General features: G+C 38.5%; 1 protein-coding gene and 1 long non-coding RNA gene across 2 annotated transcripts; one reads left to right on the top strand and one right to left on the bottom strand.

Annotated features, from left to right (window-relative positions):
* Window positions 1-6991: 6991 nt before the first annotated feature.
* On the bottom strand, window positions 6992-18226 carry LOC135676693 (uncharacterized). Its single transcript, XR_010514381.1, has 2 exons — window positions 17998-18226; window positions 6992-7597 (listed from the first exon to the last, which is right to left on the bottom strand). It is a non-coding gene; the product is annotated as an uncharacterized LOC135676693 (long non-coding RNA).
* LOC135676687 (putative beta-glucosidase 41) lies at window positions 7116-17958 on the top strand. Its single transcript, XM_065188138.1, has 13 exons — window positions 7116-7249; window positions 7333-7399; window positions 7477-7535; window positions 15683-15758; window positions 15839-15910; window positions 15993-16080; window positions 16159-16414; window positions 16505-16620; window positions 16703-16926; window positions 17003-17034; window positions 17115-17217; window positions 17294-17396; window positions 17502-17958. The coding sequence occupies exons 4-13, from the start codon at window positions 15698-15700 to the stop codon at window positions 17719-17721; spliced, it is 1275 nt and encodes a 424-aa protein (XP_065044210.1). The 5' UTR covers window positions 7116-7249; window positions 7333-7399; window positions 7477-7535; window positions 15683-15697; the 3' UTR covers window positions 17722-17958.
* Window positions 18227-20122: the final 1896 nt, after the last annotated feature.

Below are 20122 nucleotides of genomic sequence, written 5' to 3'. Positions count from 1 at the left end.
ACTTTGAAGAACAGAAGGAGGAGAACTTTTGGTCTTTACAACAGTTTTGAGCTCTAAGAATCACAGAAAGATATCAAGATTTCGAGTGTAAGTTGCTACCTTTCAGTGCTGAATGGGTGGGGTATTTATAGGCCTCAACCCAGTTCAAATTTGGAGCTCAAAACTGTCAATTCCCGGAATTCCGGGATCAGGCGGCTGCACCTCCTGACTGGGGCGGTTGCACCGCCTAGCAGAGCTCGAAGGCTGAGCCTCTGGGCGGTGCCACCTCTGTCAGGGGCGGTTGCACCTCTCTGCCAGAGCTCGAAGACCGAGCTCAGGCGGTTGCACCTCCTGACTGGGGCGGTTGCACCTCTCTGCCAGAACTCGAAGACCGAGCTCAGGCGGTTGCACCTCCTGACTGGGGCGGTTGCACCGCCTGGTAGAACTCGAAACTTGAGCTCAGGCGGTGCCACCTCTTGTCAGGAGAAGTTGCACCGCCCAGTCTCGCTCGGAGACTGAGCCCAGGCGGTTGCACCTCCTGGCTGGGGCGGTTGCACCTCCTACAGTAATCAGGGTCCGAATGGGTAGATCCATTCGGCCCAAATTGGGTCTTTAAGCGGCCCAATTGCCCCAAGATTAAGCCAATGGGATCACCTCCCATTACCAACTTAATCATTGTGCTAACTACGATAAATCCTAAGACAATTTCTGCAGCTTGCTCCGGTGCGTCAATCGCATCTTCCGGCGAGTTTCCGGCGAACTTCCGTCGATCATCCGATGAATCCTCGGTGATACTCCTGCGGACTTCCGGCAAACTCCTGGACTTGCGACGATATACTTGGCGAGTTCCGACGAGCTTCTTTGGCAAGCTTCTGGACTTCTCGGATTTGTTCCCGCAGAACCTCCGACGATTGTCCGAACTTCCGTCGAGCTCTCAAACTGCCAACGTGATCATTGTCATGACTCTGACGCAACTTCTGCTGCATGTCTTACTTTCATCGTAGTTAATCCTGCACACTTATCTCAACACATAGATTATACAACAAATGACAATTGACTTCATCATCAAAATCCGAGATTCAACGGTTTTTTGTTTATTAACAAAAAAAAATACCATACTCGATCCTTTTCAGTAATGAATGATAATAAATATTATAAAATTATTTAAAATATATAAACAAGAGTTTAAGATTAAGTGAGAACAAAATAAAACATTTGTTATCCTTTATCTTTGAAACATATAAAAACATTTCTCATTTTTATTAGAACCACCAAGATTCTTATGTAAATTACTTCATAAAATCTTAAAAACTAGTAAGGTCCTCTTCGGAATAGAAGACAATATTGGATTCCTAAAGCTAGCCAGTTTTGTTCCTAAGCAACACCATCTAAGGGTAATGTGATGAAAAATATTTTTGGTTATGACTACTCTAGTCTAGTTTGATGGTAAGATCTGAGGATCAATTCTCATCCTCACCGGTTACCTTTTGAACCCAAAAAAAAAACAAAAGAGCATTTGGAAACCACAACATTGAGATGTAGAAAATATGATTTCCAACAGGTCAGGTTAGGCATAAGATGGTATGTAAATTCTGAAGTAGGGTAGTTGGCAAATATACATATGAGAAGCTGCCTTAAACGATCTTCCAATTATTTAGTGTGCTAGAGAAATTTTAATAACTCATATAAGTAATATTTGGAATCTCCAAGTTCTTACATAGTTCAAGAATAAGCAGACCAAAAATGTGATGCTGGTTCTAATATTGTCATCTTTTGTATTTAACATTTAGTGTGTTACATTCTCTTCTAGCAGATTAAATAGATGGATCAGCCATGCAATATAATAATGAGGGTTAGCATTGGTTGTACTTCATGTTATATGTTGAAGATGACTATATTGTCATCTTTTGCATTTAACATTTAGTGTGTTACATTCTCTTCTAGCAGATTGAATAGATGGATCAGCCATGTAATATAATAATGAGGGTTAGCATTAGTTGTACTTCATGTTATATGTTGAAGATGACTATTGTCATCTTTTGCATTTAACATTAAGTGTGTTACATTCTCTTCTAGCAGATTAAATAGATGGATCAGCCATGCAATATAATAATGAGGGTTAGCATTAGTTGCACTTCATGTTATATGTTGAAGATGACTATACTAAATTTCCTTCACGAACTATAGTGAATTAGATTACCAATTAGCATTAGGCTTGGTGAATTATGCTGTTGCAGCTTAGTAGTCTTACTTGTGCTGCCTAAAATACATGTCAAGGTAGGGGACACAGTCAAACTTATCACAGGCCATGAGAAAGGTAAGAATGGGAAGACAGAGCATACGAACAGCAGTTTGTGAAGGTTGGCGTTCTCCTTCCTAGAATTTATATTTGTAAATGGATAGATGGCAGGATCAAAAAATTTCTTCTCTTGGATTGGCGTTTCCTTCTTTTCCCTTCTCTCCCCCACGTGTAGTGCCTGAAGTTGACCTGCACTATGAATAATTACGAAACAGATCGAAGCACCTAACCATAGCTCAATTCTGATGCTTTATTCTAAGAAAAAAAACAGATGTAGCAAGCAGAGTGGGTCATGAAATCTTCGAGGAGAAGGGGAGGAGAACTGCAACCCTTCCACATATTAGAAACGAGGTCAGCACTAAGAAGAATGGTGAATTAGTGTAACGATAAAAATTACGTCTTTAAAAAAACTTTTCGTTGCGATAAAACCGATTTCATAAAGATGTTAACTTGAAATTGTACGGAAATATAGTGAAAGAGGAATTCAGTTTGCAGTAAGGTAAATAGCAAGAATAAAACGCAAATCAGATTTTAGAGTGGTTCAGTCGTCATGACCTACATCCACTTCGCCGATTCTTCTTCTGTCGATGCTACCGGCATCCACTATTGATCTTCTTTTAACGAGCGAAGATCAACTATCATTTTACACCCCTCTTCTCCTTTTCACGGGTTTAGGAGACAACCTTTACAAGCACTCACTCCTCTCTTACAGAATTCTAAACTTAGAGTGGAGGAGGAAATTTCTAAAGAGATTGCACCAGCGTTTCTTCACTTTTAAACTCTCTGTGCTTGTGTGCTTTAACCAAGGATGAGAGGGGTATTTATAGGCTTCAATTTGATTCAAACTTGGAGCCTAAAAACATCTCATCCCAGGTTTCTCGAGCATGGGCGGTACCACCGCCTGCACTGGGCGGTACCACCGCCAGTGTCAGTCTGACATTGGGCAGTACCACTGCTTGGAGACTGTGCTGGGCGGTACTACTGCCCAGACTGGTGGTACCACCGTCTGCAGCCTCTCGGAGGTTGTGTTTGGGCGGTACCACCGCCTGACATAGTCTCGGAGATTGTGCCACGACGACGGTGCCACCTCATGGGTCACTGTTTGGGCCTCTCATTGAGCCCAATACAATCCTTACATAGGCCCAACTAGCCCCTAATTGGGTTGGCCCAAATCTAAACCCAATTACGTGCTAACTACGATTCCTAAGACATATTCTAAGCTAAACAAGTCCGTAAGTCTAGTTTCTTTCGACGATCTTCCAACGAACTTTCGATGATCTCTCGACAATGTTCCGGCGAACTCCCGGCAAGCTCCTAGACTTCACGATGATCTTCTTGGCGAGTTCTGATGAGCTTCTTTGGCAAGCTCTGAGACTTTTCGGTTGGTTCCGACAAAACTTCCGACGAACGTCCAGACTTCCAACGAACTCTCGAACTCCCAACGAAATCGCGTTCTTGACTCTGGGACTTCATTTTGCTTCATGCCTTGCTCTCGTAGTTAATCCTATACATGTAAAACATACTTTGATCTAGACAATTAATATTAAGCATCGAATCATGTTGTCCGACATGTCATTGGTCCCTCGACGCTTCGTCCGATTCTTCGACGCATCGTCCTCTCTTGCGGCCTATTGTCCAATCGACCAATTGACTCCGCAACTTCGATATCCTTGGCGTAATATTTGCTCTTATTGGCCCGATGTCCAAATCCATAGCCTGAAGCCTTATGTCAATACGTCGACCGATCCACTGGTTCGACATCCAATCTTTTGATATGTTTTCCCCCGGCCCAACATAATTCTTCCTGCTTTAATTGTCTCATCTTGATCGAAGTATCCTGCATCACTCAAAACGTAGATTAAATTATAAATACTTATCAATTAGTTTCATCATCAAAATCTGAGATTCAATACCACCTTCCATCTTCCGTATAAAAGCTCCCTCATATGAGATAAGGGGAGAAAGCCATACGAATAGAGGGAGACTCAAACAAAAAGACTATGTAAAGTTTCTTTACTCTAAATCTAATTAGAATTACTTTCTTTCTTCTTTGTCGGGAGGCCCTGTTTTGTAGGTTTCGCTGAGAGGAATCACTCTCGAGCGCTATTTCGTACTGATTCTTGGATCGATAAAGCTCTTCTTAGATTGTCTTACCAAATTTTTGGGCCGACAAAGCCCTTCTGATATTGCCTTACGATACAAAATTTACAAAAGGAATCCAATTGTTTTCATTCGTCACTGTGACGGATGACTTATACATGATACGATAACCTCATCAAATATATATTTAATATAGATAAAATATCAGCAATAGAATGTTACATCAATGCATACCACCTATGGAGACAATCTTTTCTAGTTGTTTTATGAATGGGTAAGACGAAACTGACAAATCATTTCCAAATCAAATTTCACTTATAGTCAGGTCAAACCAAAATAATCATAATTTTATGGTTAGGAGTGGCTTTTACCTTAAATTAGAGATGCCATCCATATTAATACAACTAAAAGATCTCTCAAGCAGTAGATTAGTACGTAGATGGAGAATAGCGGGTATTGCTAAATGGAGTATATACAAATGTAAGTTCTCACAAGCAGTGCCGTAATCACTAGAGTAATGCTAAAAGTAATGATATGCCATGAACACAACTTCACCTAACATACTGATGTATAAGAAGGCTAACTTAGGAGGCACTAATAATATCACATTGACCAAGGAAGAGTTGCCTTTTCGTGTTCAATTTGACAAGTTCATGTGCCAAAAAAAAGAAACACTATCGAATATTTCAGAAAAGCAAGTGAGCTATCGAGGATAAGCCATTAAATGGTGTGTTAGGCCAAATAGATCAAATAGGCACCCCTCCTCGCATTTACTAACGGAGTCTATTTCTTCCAACTGGAAGGTCCCAATAAGTTAATCTCATATATCGATTGAAAAGCAGAAAAGCTAATATTTTTATATTTGTCCTTTGGGGCCATCTATAATGGATAAAAAGTCCATCCAAAATAAACAATTCCTACGACCTCAAATCTAATATTTTTATTCTTCTAATACAACATTTATCTAAAACAGTTGGAGGGTTTAATAAAATTGATACTCACCAAACTAAGAAATTGAAATCCTCTAAAAATCTCTCTCTGCAATTCCACATCCCTCTCTTGGTCCAGTCCTTGCGTGCAAGCATGCACTCGACGTACTCCCTAACGTACCCCCAACAATTCCTGACTTCCCTAACGCTTACATAGCGACAAGAACACATGAAAGGCATGCCTTTTCTTTAACAATGTGATGAACATAGACTTGCCTTCTTAACATTCATTTATTTATATGCAGCCATCTTTTACAACAAGTTAGGTTGGCTTTGCTTCGTCAAACATCCAATCCCACAGGGACCCCCATTCATTAGTGTTGGACTTCTTCAAGACGCAACACATGTATTCTATGTTGTTTACAAGGTCAGCAGTCAAATTGCCTCTTACACCCTTCCACGAGGGCTTATCTGCACTATAATATTAAAACAAAATCTAACCAGGATTTTGGTTAAAAAATAATAAATTTCATTTAAAATTAAAAAAAAAAAAAAGGTTTAGAAAAATAAAACCCAAAGACGCCAAAGCAATTCCAACCACAAAATAGAACTGAGGCCCCCTCTTATCTAACCACAAAACATCATGAACGAACATGAAGACAAATAAATACGCCTTCTGCTTTTTCTAGACTTTGTTGGTAGCGACTGACTACATAAACAAGAAGGCCTAAATACTTTTCGTATAGAGGTCCAATGATTACATGATTGGGGCTTTAATAGTCTCAATCACTAAAATATTCACGGCTCCAAGATAGATTAATCGATGGGACTTAACAAGTTTAAGGTCGCACCCTTAAGACTTTCTTGCCCGCCCATTCAAGCCCCAAAGAGTCTGTGAAGGGAAGGCAAACATCCTCCTTGTGGGACCAAAAACTCATGCAAAACAGAGAAGAGAATAATAAAAAGGAAAGAGAAAAGTAGAGAAGAAAATTTTATGGTATAATACTTATGAAAGCACGTGTGTTACGGGGAAATTAAGCTCGTTTAAACCAAAGGAAAGATGTGGCATGTTCCTTGCCACATCTTCCTTAAACGTCAGGTCATGTTGACCTTATCGGTGAACTGCACACCTCAGAGGCAGGTGTGATATAGAAAGAGACGTCTCAGACCCGAATAAATATTAAAAGACAAGTTTGGTGCACGAAACAAGATTCTGATGTGATGCATTGTGATTGCGTATGGTGGATTTAGCCATTCTTTCTTAAAAATCCGGATTCGACTCAATTTAGCATTTGCTTCAAAATAATAATAATAATAATATATTGGTCTAACCTGGACATACATCGCCATGTCCATCATATGCCCAAAAGATGTCGGAGGTTGATGCGGAAGAGGCACGTCTGTCTTCAGTGTGTTTTCATGTTGTGCTCGATCACCTGCGCAAAGAACGTGTTCAGTGTGTTTTCATGTACAACATCAACGTCGAGCTCGCACTGCAACAGTAACCGTAACGTTCCAATGTTACAGTGCACTGTACTGATACAGTGTTATAGTACACTGCTACAAATGCTACAGTGTAATGCTACAGTCGGACCGTTAGCGTTACACTATAACAGTGCAGTTAGTCTATCGACCGTACCGCCCGTACCAGGCGGTACGATTCGGTATGGCAGACTCTAGTCACTCCAACAAAAGTTTTGCTTCGTCAAACATTCAATCTCCAAAACACATTGTTCCACCTGCACCTCTTTAATCCTAAATGCATAAATACTATGCACCTGCAAGAAACAGCATAACACACAAGCTTCCCAAGCTTAGCAAGTCCATGGCAGCGTTAGCAATACTCTATATCCTTGTTAGTATCGTTGCAACCAGTGAGGCTATCAGAAGAGATGACTTCCCCAGTGGTTTCGTTTTCGGAACAGCTTCTTCAGCTTACCAGGTGTGAGGTCATGCAGAAATGTCTCTTTTACATTCAGCTGCATCTTGCTCTGCACAAGTTAATGGAGTTGCTGATAACCTTAGTTTGAAGGAGCTGCTGGTGAGGGGAACAGGGGAAAAAGTATATAGGATACTTTCACAAGACGACCAGGTATGACTTGCGTCGAGAGAGACAAAAGCACTCATATTCTGAATTCTGTTTCGTAAGCTTGAAAGTGTTTTTGGCAGGGAGGATTTTGGACTTCAGCAATGCAGATGTGGCAGTCGATCAGTACCATCGGTACAAGGTGAACTCTGGAATACTCAGATCATTCATGAGTAGTCATCTGTGGATGTTCCATGTTAGATTCTGTTAAAAATATAGATCATTAGATCATGTCCCATCTACAAGCATAAGCTTTTAGATGGAATGACATTGATTAAAATTTAAAATGGTATCAATTATCAAAGTTAAAGATCCATAGTTCAAATCTCAACATGACCATCTTATAAGAAAAGTCCTAATTAAGAGACACATATTGAATCGAGTCATCCGTGGCCTACATGTTATTTCCAATTTATTTGTACATTTGATGACTTACCAACACGATATACTTTGATTAGCTCGAGTTTTGCATGAATTTTAAATTTATTTTGTTTTTGATTGTCAAGAGCAACTCCTAGTGGTTCTGAAATAGAAAAAAGTCCCCTTCTTCATGGACTCTTAAGGGATCATCAGTAGCTTTTAGATCATGCACTGTTTAATCCAATAGCTAAATACTGAAAGTATGATTGGTGCAAATGAAAGATAACTCGTAAAAGATTGCCTTACCACAAAAGAAGCATTGTTCTTGCTGATATGTACCAGAAGACTATTTTTTATCTCATAGATAGTGTTCAAGTCTAAGATGCTGCATTCTTCTCATAAGTCCATAAGAGTCAATGCATAGTCAAGGTGGAACTTGATGGATTCCATGGCCGATAATCTTATGATCCAGAAAGTTAAACATCTGAAAGATGCACGATAATTAATTTCCCTATTTACATAAGAAGAAGATTTGATTTTGCTGACATTGTTAGGACATACTATTTAGTCAACGGTAATCGTGTGGAAGAGCATATAATTGTACTCGAGCTAGCAGAAACCTATCCTACTAGTACCTATATTAGTTGGTTGAGCCACAACACTTGTTTATACTTTAAGGCTGAAAGTTCAGTCTCTAAATCAACCATAACACTTAGAAAATAAAATAAAATCAACAAAAAAGGTTCAAAAGTAAACCAAGGGGAAAAAAAGATGAAAGAGGTGCAAAAATAAGCTGAGCACTCAAATAGGGAACTAACATCATCAAATACCATTCTCCTGATCAATTTCTGTGGACATAGATAAGCGAAGGGAAGTTTTCACTTATCAACTTGTCCTGTAGCTATTTTATCTTAAAAATGCCTCTCAGTTACATGATTTATTTCTCTGAAGGGTGGGTCTCCACTCAAGAACTGTTAGTATTTAATGAGCAAATTCTGTTGTCAAGAGAACTGACATGTTCCCTCTTGGATCAAAACCTCATCATAGGCAAAATTCTTAGTTGATCATTTGAGTGTCTTGGAAATCTCATCTAAAAATGTTAAGGATTTTTATGTTTTTGGATCAGAAACCTTTTATTGCAAATCAAAGGTGAACTTTTTGCAATAAAAGTTCTGCCTTAACCTTAGTCTCCTTTTTTTTTAAACTTCAAAAATCATATGACTGATGGCCGTTATCGTAGCAAACTCAAAACTTCTGTTTCACTCAACCAATTCATTTTGGAAGATCTCATGAGACACAAAAGTTCAAGATTATCTAAAAAACTGTAAAATACTGCATTGTGTAAAATAATCTAAAATTTGCCCAAACACAACAAATCGAAAACCATCAGGCTTTTGTCATCACCACCATAAAGCACATATGTAATCATTTAATGCTTTGTCAAGACAATATTCATGTGTTAGAGAGATTGAAGGAAGATTAATGAAAAGAACGCCCGGCTAAAAGTTGTTCAAGAATAGTGGCCTTAACTTTCTTGACTCTCTTCTTTCCTAGCTCCTTCCTTTTTCTTTTGAGACACCTTCAGATGGAAGTCTACATGATTAACTCAAAGTATTTGTTGATCAAATTTTTTCCAACCATGTTTGTGAGCTTCGTAAACCAATCCATGGTCTCGAGCAGGCTTCACGTGAGAATAGTCCCATGTTGCTAAGGACTAAAAGAGTCAAATGACATATAATGAGTTTGATCCATAACTTAGTAAGTTTAAGTTTTGTAATTGTATTGGTCTCCGAACTCATGTACATTAGCCATGACTAAAAAAATCTGAGCCATGACCGAAAAAATCTGAGTATGGTATCAAAGTTAAGATTTATCAAAATAATAATAATAAACGACTGAAAAAAAAGAGAAGCAACTAGATATGGTTGCACCCAAGCGAAAAAAACGTCTACACACAAAATAACCTATCCTTATAAGTAGAAGACAATTAAGCCACACATGAAGTTGCACTCAAGTGAAAAAAAAGTCTACATGAAATATGACCTATCCTTACAAATAAGTAGAAGACAATTAAGACACCCATGAATAAAAGGGGATGCTAAGACAATATTTATGAAAGAGATTGAAAGAGGACTTCAAGAATAATCTCATATTGTTAAAGTTGAAATAGTCAACTAATATACATTGGATTTGGTTCATGTTAGAACCCTTGCAGATTCTAAACTTGGGGTTGATCTCTTTAGGGGATCGGCCTCCTTGGAACTCTATAGGGGTTCCTCCCTCCAAGTTGCTGCTCAAAGACTGCAGAAAAGATTCATCTATTGCTTAAGAAAAGAGAAGGAATACATGGCTATTTATAGGGCTTCTAAACCCTAACTCATAATAGGACTTCTACTTAAGACTCTTACTTCTAACCAACTCCTAATAGGACTCCTACTCAAGACTCCTATTCCCTTACAACTCCTAATTCTTCTCTAAGAAAAAACCTCCTACATTAATGCCCCTCTCAATTAGGACTCTCCTAGCTAGAGTCCTAACAGAATGTCCCTCTCAATTAGGACTCTCCAAGCTAGAGTCCTAACAGACCCGCCCTCTTCAAATCAGCCTTGTCCTTGAGGCTGATGATTCGTGAATTCTGGAAATTTGATCTTCATGTCGTCATAGTTCTCCCAAGTGGCATCTTCTATTGGTAGGTTCGCCCACTGTATTAGCACTTCATTAGTAGGTCGTCGTCGTCGAGTTACGATCCGTCGATCAATAATGACACTTGGCTGGGTCTGGAGTTCTCTTTGGGTAGTCATATTTGGTGGGTGGCTTTGGGCTGTCTCCAAGCATCTATTTAAAACTTCTGTCTGGCTGTTGGTTTATGGGTGATATGTCGTACTCCTGTTCAATTTAGTACCCTGCATATGGAATAACTTTGTCTAAAATCTGCTCTTGAAGATGCAAGTAGAATTTGTCACAAGCACAATGCGTCCCTTATAGCATAATTCTTTTGAGTCCCGATTGTAATGAGCCACGGAGCTTGGTGCTTCCTCCATTTTTTTTTTTTTTTTTCTTACTGGTCTCCGAATCTTCCTGTCATTCCATCTTAATATCCTTAAGGAAGTCGCTGGTTGGAAGTAAAACGACCGAAAATTCAGCTTGCTCAGGTAGCTGCGAAAGCGCATCTGCAACAACATTCTCTTTCCACCTTTTGTAAGTTATTTCATAATTAAATCCAAGAAGTTTTGTTACCCATTTTTGCTGCTCGGGGGAAGATATATTCTGCTCCAAGAGATATTTTAGGCTTTTATGGTCGGTCTTGATTTGAAAGTATCGCCTGATCAAGTACGATCTCCACCTCGTTGCTATGCGCACAATGGCGAGCATCTCCTTATCATATGTTGACTTATTTTGATAGGAGGGAGATAATGCATTGCTAGTGTATGCGAGTGGTCGACCATCTTGCATGAGAATAGCTCCAATTTTGACTCCAGATGTGTCGGCCTTAATAATGAAGGGTCGGTTGAAATCTGGTAGTGTTAGCACCGACGTCGTCGTCATGGCTGCCTTAAGTTTGTCGAAGGCAGCGGAGGCTCTGTCCAACCATTGGAAGACATCTTTTTCCAGTAAGGAAGTAAGTGGCGCACTGATCTTTCCATAGTTTTTCACGAACTTGTGGTAGTAGCCTATTAAACCCAGAAAGCCATGTAGCAATTTTATGTTTCTCTGGGTCGGCCAGTTTTGCATTACTTTAATTTTGAAGGGGTTCACCATCACACCTTCCTCTGATATGATATGCCCAAGATATCCCACCTTTTGTTGAAGAAAGTAAAAATTCGTAGTGGCCGTTGTGTGTTCGAAAGGCGGTATTCGGTATGACTTCTTCGTACACTCGTATTTGATAATACCCGGATCGAAGGTCCATCTTTGTAAAGATTTGTGCTCCCTTTCATCTAGCAATTCATCTACTACTGGAATAGGGTATTTATCCTTGATGGTTATGCCATTGAGAGCTCGGTAATCAATGCATATTCGCCATGTTCCGTCCTTCTTGTGTACAAGTAGCACCGGTGAAGAGTAGAGGTTGCAACTCGGCCGAATAACTCTTATTTCGAGCATCTCTTTTACAATCCTTTCTATTTCATCCTTCTGGAGATGTAGATACTGATATGGCCAAGTATTTACTGAAGATTTGCCTGGAAGAATCGTTATACAATGATCATGCCGACGAGTAAGAGGTAGGTTGCGCGGTTCGTCAAATATATTTAAAAATTCAGCAAGCAAAGGAAGTAGATTTGGATCTTCAAATTCTATTGGCTCTCCCTTAGTTTGCTGCTCAAGTTGCACCAAAAAGCCGCTGCATGCTTTATGCAAAACATTCTCCATTTGTTGTGTGCAAATCGTTGTTATGTCGCCCCCACGTTTCTCGTGCAATGTCACATGTTTCTCCTTACTGTAAAATTTCATAATTAGTTTCATAAAATTCCAGGAAATATCATCTAATGTCGTCAACCATTTAATTCTGAGCATGGCCTCATGATTGTTAAGAGGGAGAAGGAAGAAATATGCAATTATCTCTTGGTCCTGCAGCAATAGTTTCTCCTGCGAGCGCCTACGATCACAATTCAAAATCCGTCCGTCGGTGACCTTAACATCAAACCTGCAACGATTCTCGATAGGTAATGCTATCTGAACAGCAAGCTTACTATTTAGGAAGTTAGTAGTATTGCCCGTGTCGATGAGAACAGTGATCGATTGTTGTTTTAGAAGGCCTCCAACTTTCATCATTTGCGGGTTTGAGTAGCTGGCTAGTGCGTGTACTGTAACGTCAGTCGGTTGTGGCTCTTCTTCCGCATCTTCTTTATGTTCAAGGTTCTTTTCTGAATGTTCAATGACCTCTTCTTCTATTGGTTCAATCATAAGAAGTCTCCCTTTACTACAACGATGCTCACGGCTCCACGGCTCGTCGCAATGCCAACATAACCCCTTCGCATATTGTTCCCGAAGCTCTTCTCTTGTTATCCTCTTTGGTGTAGGGACTCGGTCGACAATAGGGGGGGCTGAGGGCTTCAATATTGCTGGTTGAGGAGCGACCCTAGTCCTCCGAGCTTCATGGTGCAATTGCTCCTCTTGATATCGTGCGAAAGAGATGGCTGCCATAAGCGTGTACGGTTGTCGCGCTTTAACTTCTCCTCGGATCTCAGGCTTCAAGCCCTCAATGAAGGTCCTCAATAGCTATTTTTGAGACCAATCATGATTTTGATTAGATAACCTTTCAAACCTGGTTTGGTACTCCTGAATGGTGGAGGTTTGTCGGATCTTTGCTAGTTGTTCATTAATATTCTCGTAATCGGTTGGTCTGAAGCGGATCAGCAGTCCTTCTTTGAATTGTTGCCATGAAAGGGCTCCATAAGTATGTTCAAACTATTCAAACCACTGTATAGCATCCCCTTCAAGATGTATAGCTGCAATTTTCACCATAGATGCATTTGCGATTTTGTGGTACCGAAAATATCGCTCAGCGCGTGAGATTCAACCAATCGGGTCTCCTTCTTCCCATCTAAGGAAGTCCACTCTCATGCATGGATAGTTGGGGTCGGTCATAGAGCCTCCCCTCCCTTGGAAGTCATCTCTTCGGGCTTGGTGTGATTGGGCAAAGCTCTCTCCTTGATATGATTTCTTCGGGCTTAGTGGTCGGCCCAATCTGAGTTCGGTAAAGAGCGTCCGAATCTTATCCTCCATTCGTGCCTCCAAGGCTTTGAATTTAGCATTGATTGCCTCCTTAAATGCCATAGTATATGCCCCCAAATCTATGATGTTAAGATCTCTCTTTTGTTGTTGGGTTAAGGCATGTATAGGTTGAGAGAAGTGATGGTCGAAAGGGTTGGTGGATTGGTGGATGTAGGCTACGGTTTAGGCTTGTTTTGTGGCTATTTTTGGTGCAGTTTGAGGGTGTGGTTTGGTGGAGTTTTAGGGCTGTAGATGAAAGTTTTGGATCTGTGGTAGATGGTAGCAAAGGTTTGATAGAAATAAGTGGAAGTTGCAGCAAGTATGTGCTGTCTTGTAAGAGTAGAATTGTCGTCGAAGAAACAACGGTTTCTTGACGTAATTTTCAACAAAAACTTGAGAGAATTGAGGAGGGAATTGATAGCAAAATCACAGTTTATATGACAGCAAGGATATCTAATTTAATTAAGATTATTTCGGCAGTATAACAGCAAGGAAATTGGTGCAAGTTGCGCTTGCAGAATTCTCGTCGAGAAATTTCAACGGGTTACGACGAAAATTTGCAGCAACACAAAATCGTTTTTTGAGATGAATTTCTTAATAGATCAATCTTAGATGGAAGCCAAGATGATCTATAAAGTGTATAAGAAATTTCATTCAAAAAAGATTGCAAATAGATGGGTTAAGGCAATAATATACGGCTGAAATTTTCTGCAGCATAGATTTTCAAATGCAGCAGATTAGACATAAAAGATCAGTAGTTTATATTGAGAATTTTTCGATGAAACCAAAGGGAAATCCACTATTAGGAAGTATCAAAGATGTCATAAAAATTTCGTAGAAATTTGGATAGAAACAACGTAGTTTCAAGATCAAACAAACAGTGCTATGCGGCTGAAATTTTACAATGTAGATTTTCAAGTATAGCAGATTAGACGTAAAATATCAATGGTTTATATTGAGAATTTTTTGACAAAACCAAATGGAAATCTGTTGTTAGGAAGTGTCAAAGATGTCATAAAAATTTCGTAGAGATTTGGATAGAAAAAATATAGTAGCAAGATCAAACAAACGGTGCTATACGGTTGGAATTCTGCAATGTATCTTTCGTCATAGAGATGAAAACTTTATGACGAAAAGTTTATGCAGCAATATAGGAATAATTTTTTTGGGATTTTCAAATAAGGATAACTAAATTGCAGCAGCAATAAGGTAGAAAACCAGAACCTGTTGCAATTCACGGGGAGATCAAAGGATGATCCGTCGTGGTGGAGATGATGGCGAAATTTGGCGACGATCTTTTAAGCAATTGTGGGAATTGCTTTGGGCGATTGTGGAGGGTTGATGGATGGCTGTGGAAGGGCAGCGAGATGCCAAGAACGCTGCTCTGATACCAGGTGATAGAACCCTTGCAGATTCTAAACTTAGGGTTGATCTCTTTAGGGGATCGGCCTCCTTGGAACTCTATAGGGGTTCCTCCCTCTAAGTTGCTGCTCAAAGGCTGCAGAAAAGATTCATCTATTGCTTAAGAAAATAGAAGGAATATATGGCTATTTATAGGGCTTCTAAACCCTAACTCATAATAGGACTTCTACTTAAGACTATTACTTCTAACCAACTCTTAATATGACTCCTACTCAAGACTCCTATTCCCTTATAACTCCTAATTCTTTTCTAAGAAAAAACCTCATACATTAATGCCCCCTCAATTAGGACTCTCCTAGCTAGAGTCCTAACAGAATGTCCCTCTCAATTAGGACTCTCTTAGCTAGAGTCCTAACAGTTTTATATGAATGTCCCTCTCAATTAGGACTCTCCAGGCTAGAGTCCTAACAGTTCATAACTTGATAAGTTTTGCATTGATGTTCAATCTCATGTGCATCAAACCTGAATAATTTGATTTAGACTTCTTGTCAATTTTAAAATGTCAATGTCTCCCATCACTTTTCATGCACTTGATTGCTTCACACTCTTGGACTTTTAGATAAGATTTTGGTTCTTGCACTGGATGCCTAGAATAACCATCCGCTCTGATACCGTTAACTAGTAGCTTACAGCAAAATCAGAGATTTCGCTCACATGTTAATATTGTCTTGTTAGTATTCTTAACACAAAAGCCTTGTTTCTTTTCTTCATAGGCAGAATGGTGACCAACTTCAGTAAATATATTACCCATATCATTTCATAATAGCAAGATATATTATTCTTTTTGTACAGAGTGACGTGGATTTGATGAAGGGCATGGGAATGGATGCCTACAGGTTCTCTATCTCATGGTCACGGATCTTCCCAAGTAATATGAAGCTGGCCTATTGGTACTAGACATATTTAAACCTCTATCTTGGATAAAATAACAGCCTTTCCTGTTCACAGATGGAACAGGAGAACCTAATCAAGAAGGAATAAGCTACTATAACAGACTCATAGACACTCTAATACAAAAAGGTAGCTTTTAAAAAGGTTCTTTGAAGGATCTCCTGAAGTTTTGAGGCTGGTAACTATTATTATTATTTTGTTGTTGTTACAGGAATACAACCTTATGTTACACTCTTCCACTGGGATCTTCCACAAGCTCTAGAGGACCGATACAACGGATGGCTGAGCCAAGAGATCATGTAAGGATTATATCGAATCTTTATTTAATCGGCCACAGTGTTCAGGAAAAGATAGGTAAAACTCACTCTAAAATGCAGACAAGATTTCAAGCATTACGCCTATACTTGTTTCAAAGCATTTGGAGATAGAGTGAAGCATTGGATCACCTTCAACGAGCCTCATGGATTCTCAATTCAAGGATATGACACAGGTCTGCAAGCTCCGGGAAGGTGTTCTATTCTAATACACATGCTATGTCGGAGAGGTAAGTCATCAATTGAACCATATATTGTTGCTCACAACATCCTATTATCTCACGCTGCTGCTTTTCATACATACAAGCTCAACTTCAAGGTAAACCATGCTTTTCTTGTCGCAGCCAACTTTTTATTACTGGTCAATGAATAAGAAAAAGCAAGATAAGAAGCTAACTTTAATGTGTAGGAAAAGCAAAAGGGTGTTATTGGAATTGCTCTTGATTCCAAGTGGTATGAACCTATATCTGGTGCTAAAGAAGACCTAGATGCTGCTAATAGAGCCATGGAATTCGAACTAGGATGGTAATCTGCTACTGATTTCTGAATATATGAGAACCCTACTTCATCGATTGACAACTTACAGTGACTGTGGATCCCCAAGCAGGTTCTTGAATCCTCTTATCTTTGGGGATTATCCTCTCTCCATGAAGAATCTTGTACGAAGCAGACTACCCAGATTTACAAGTGATGACTCTACGTCATTGGCTGGTTCTTTGGATTTTTTAGGCATAAATCACTACACCACATTATATGCTCGGAATGATCGGACAAGAATCAGGAAGCTGGCATTGAATGATGCATTAGCTGATGCACTTGTCATCACGACATGTATGATAAGAGTCACTAAAATACTTAATTAATCTTCAGCGATATGGAATTTAAACTTCTATAATGTTTGTAACAGCTTCTCGAAATGGAGAGAGGATTGGTGAAAGAGTAAGTCACAATACTTATGCTTCTAATCACTTTTGAACTAACGCTCAGGTTTAGGAATGATCACTTAATTATTCTTTCAGGCTGCATCAGGATGGCTTCACATTGTCCCATGGGGTATCCGCAAGTTAATGAATTATATCAAGGAAAACTATGAGAACCCATTGGTTATAATAACAGAGAATGGTACAAACAATGTGATTGAATCAGGAATACAGCTCTCCTTTTTGAGAAATCTTACAAAAAACATTTGGTGTTGTAGGCATGGATGATCCAAATTTCACTACCCTCGACAAAGCACTGAAGGATGATAAGCGGATACGCTATCATGCTGACTACCTCTCAAACCTACAAGCTGCTATATGGTAATTTACTGTGTATTAGTTCACCTGGGGGTGTCAGGATCAGCATAACAATCTTCAGCTCCATTACTTTTTTTTTCTACAATTAACTAAGATGAATTAATGCAGGGAGGACGGTTGCAATGTACATGGCTACTTCGCGTGGTCGCTACTAGATAATTGGGAATGGAACTCAGGGTTTACAGTTCGATTTGGCCTCTACTATGTCGACTACAAGAGCAACCTAACTAGGATACCGAAAGCCTCAGTTCAGTGGTTCAAACACGTTCTAGAAAAGAATGACACGCTTGCGCAGAAAGGAATCACATTTAAAGATCAGATTGGATGACTTGTTAATGTAGATTCAACAATTTACCATCCCTTACATATTTCTCTTGGTTCCATTGAGCAGTCAATCATGAGAATAGTAAACGCCAAATGTCTGGGACCAAAGTAACAAGTTCAAATGCAATCAATTTCTTGTGGGAAATTTGGAATATGTAATCAACGAAGAGCATCAAGAACAGAACAACCACTTTTGCTGCACTGGAACTAACGGTCTAAAATCAGAAGCGGAAACCTCGATGGATTCCAAAGCACAAAGAAGGAATCTCGATGAATTTACCTAAAATTTTGGTGGGAGAAGCGATTTAGCCTCCTCTTTTCTTGATCCCCCAATCAACCAAATCCCTCCCCCGTTTCGTTGCTCAGCCAACTCCAAGACGCCATCGAATAGCTTTTAAAGCACTATTCCGAATTGGGATTCAGGGCGACATTGCGGCAAACCACGCCATGATTTCGAGGCCGACGAAGCGGGGGCGTAAACGGGCCGCATTATTAGGAAAAGTAATCCGAACAAATTATTCGTGTTTATGTGTTAGCCGTTCTAATTCATCAATTTGAATATATATATATATATATATATATATATATTCGAATATTAAGATCGTCAAGAAAACTTAAACGAATCATTTCTAATCACAGTAATTATTTATCTATATTTAAAATATAAAAATATACAGAAAAAAATATCCTGAAAATTCTCCATTTTAAAAAAATATATTATGAATTTACTCGAGTGTTTTTTAATAAATGGACAAATATGCTTTTATTTTTTAAAATTATTTTTGTGGTTGGTGTGTTTGAATGTAAAATAGAAGGAATAAGCCAGATAAAATCGAACGGCTGGGATTGTTCAATCTTCTATCTCATAGATAATTTCTTCTTCCCCTTATTTACTGTTTTTACCTTCTTCTTTCTTCTCCTCCTCCTCCTGAAATATTAACATCCTTAACTCATGTCATTAATTTTAATAGTCATCTAGAAAAACTTAAAACTGATCACTTGTAAACATAATTGAAATTATTTGTCTATATTAAAAATATTAAAGGTATATAATATATTCTTGATAATTTTAACATCGAGGACACTACTGTAATTTAGAATTTCTTCTACCATATAGCATACCGTTTAACAGAGACTAACTATAATGACATATCAAGAGAAGTTGTTAGGTTTCTGTCACACTCAAATATAGAGGAAGAAATATGGAAATCAATGACTTTTAAAAATATATAATTTTTTAAATAAAAAATTTATAATTGATAAGTCAAAAATTATATATTATTCCTATTATAATTTTTATACCTAAAAAATTTATATTGGGATTCCTATAACTAAATAATAAATACTATTTACCATAGTATTATTGATTGTATTGACTAAAATATAATATGTGATGTGAATCAATATAAAAATGATATGTAAAAAGATAAAAATTATTTTTTAATTAATAAAATCGTTGAAATAAAAAGAAAATATTGAAATTATTTTCTTTTAACATCACTTTCACATTGATTGTTATCACATGTTATATTTTTTCGTTCAATGTAACTGATTATCTCAAATAACCTCATTTTTGTTGCAAAACAAGTCAGAGTTCAGCTGTTACATCAGCAAGCACACATACGCTCCCTTTTCAATTACCAAATTTATTTACGTGAATTGATGGCGTTAACGAGTTCCTTTAATTGATGTGACATGTTGGGGACCAGTCAATAAATTGATATGAAGCCACACAAATAAATGCCACCAGAAGAAGGTGGCTTCCTACCCACCAAATAGATTCCAATTTTATGATGGTCGCAAGTTTATCATCCTTCACCTGCCTTCCACGTGGATCCGTGGCTGGCATTCCCACGCCGACAGGGGAGCGAGTTCCGACTTAAGTCATGATTTGATTTAAGAACGCAATAGCTAGACGCACCTAAGGAGAGCCGATGATGAGAGTGAGAGAGAGACGGGAGAGGAAATCTTGATGGGGAAAGCGGCAGTGCTTTTCTTTTTCTCCTCCTCTTTGGTGCTTGTTACGATGATGAGGTGGGATTTTGAATCCTCTGTGGTGCTTCGTTAGAACGGATTATGATAGAATCTAAAATGATTATAGTTAAGAATAAAAATGACTAACCTACGAAGTCACATGGGACAAAAAAAAAAGGTACAAATTCGATCCTATGGAGATGCTATAGCTTATCCCATCATGTACTCGGATTGTTATGATATCTATAAGATAATCATATTAATCTAAAAAAATCGACAGAAAATATATTAGAATTAATTATAGATCATTCTTTGTAATTGATTATGGTCAGTATTTTAGTTTCTACGCTATCAAAAAATTATATTAAGATTCTTTACAAAATAAAATAAAATATTTAATTTTATTTTTTTTATACTATCGATTTTATTAA

This window comes from Musa acuminata, chromosome BXJ1-1 (assembly GCF_036884655.1).
Source record: "Musa acuminata AAA Group cultivar baxijiao chromosome BXJ1-1, Cavendish_Baxijiao_AAA, whole genome shotgun sequence".
Lineage (NCBI taxonomy): Eukaryota > Viridiplantae > Streptophyta > Magnoliopsida > Zingiberales > Musaceae > Musa > Musa acuminata.
Note: the sequence above shows the minus strand (reverse complement) of the source record. Positions and strands in the feature narration are given on the sequence as shown.

What these genes read in the sequence shown, in the direction of transcription:
- LOC135676687 (XM_065188138.1), top strand. Translation starts at nt 15,698, where the DNA reads ATGAAGGGCATGGGAATGGATGCCTACAGGTTCTCTATCTCATGGTCA. An exon ending in AGACACTCTAATACAAAAAG is followed by an intron (nt 15,911 to 15,992) that starts GTAGCTTTTAAA and finishes TTGTTGTTACAG; the next exon opens with GAATACAACCTTATGTTACA. An exon ending in ATGGAATTCGAACTAGGATG is followed by an intron (nt 16,621 to 16,702) that starts GTAATCTGCTAC and finishes ATCCCCAAGCAG; the next exon opens with GTTCTTGAATCCTCTTATCT.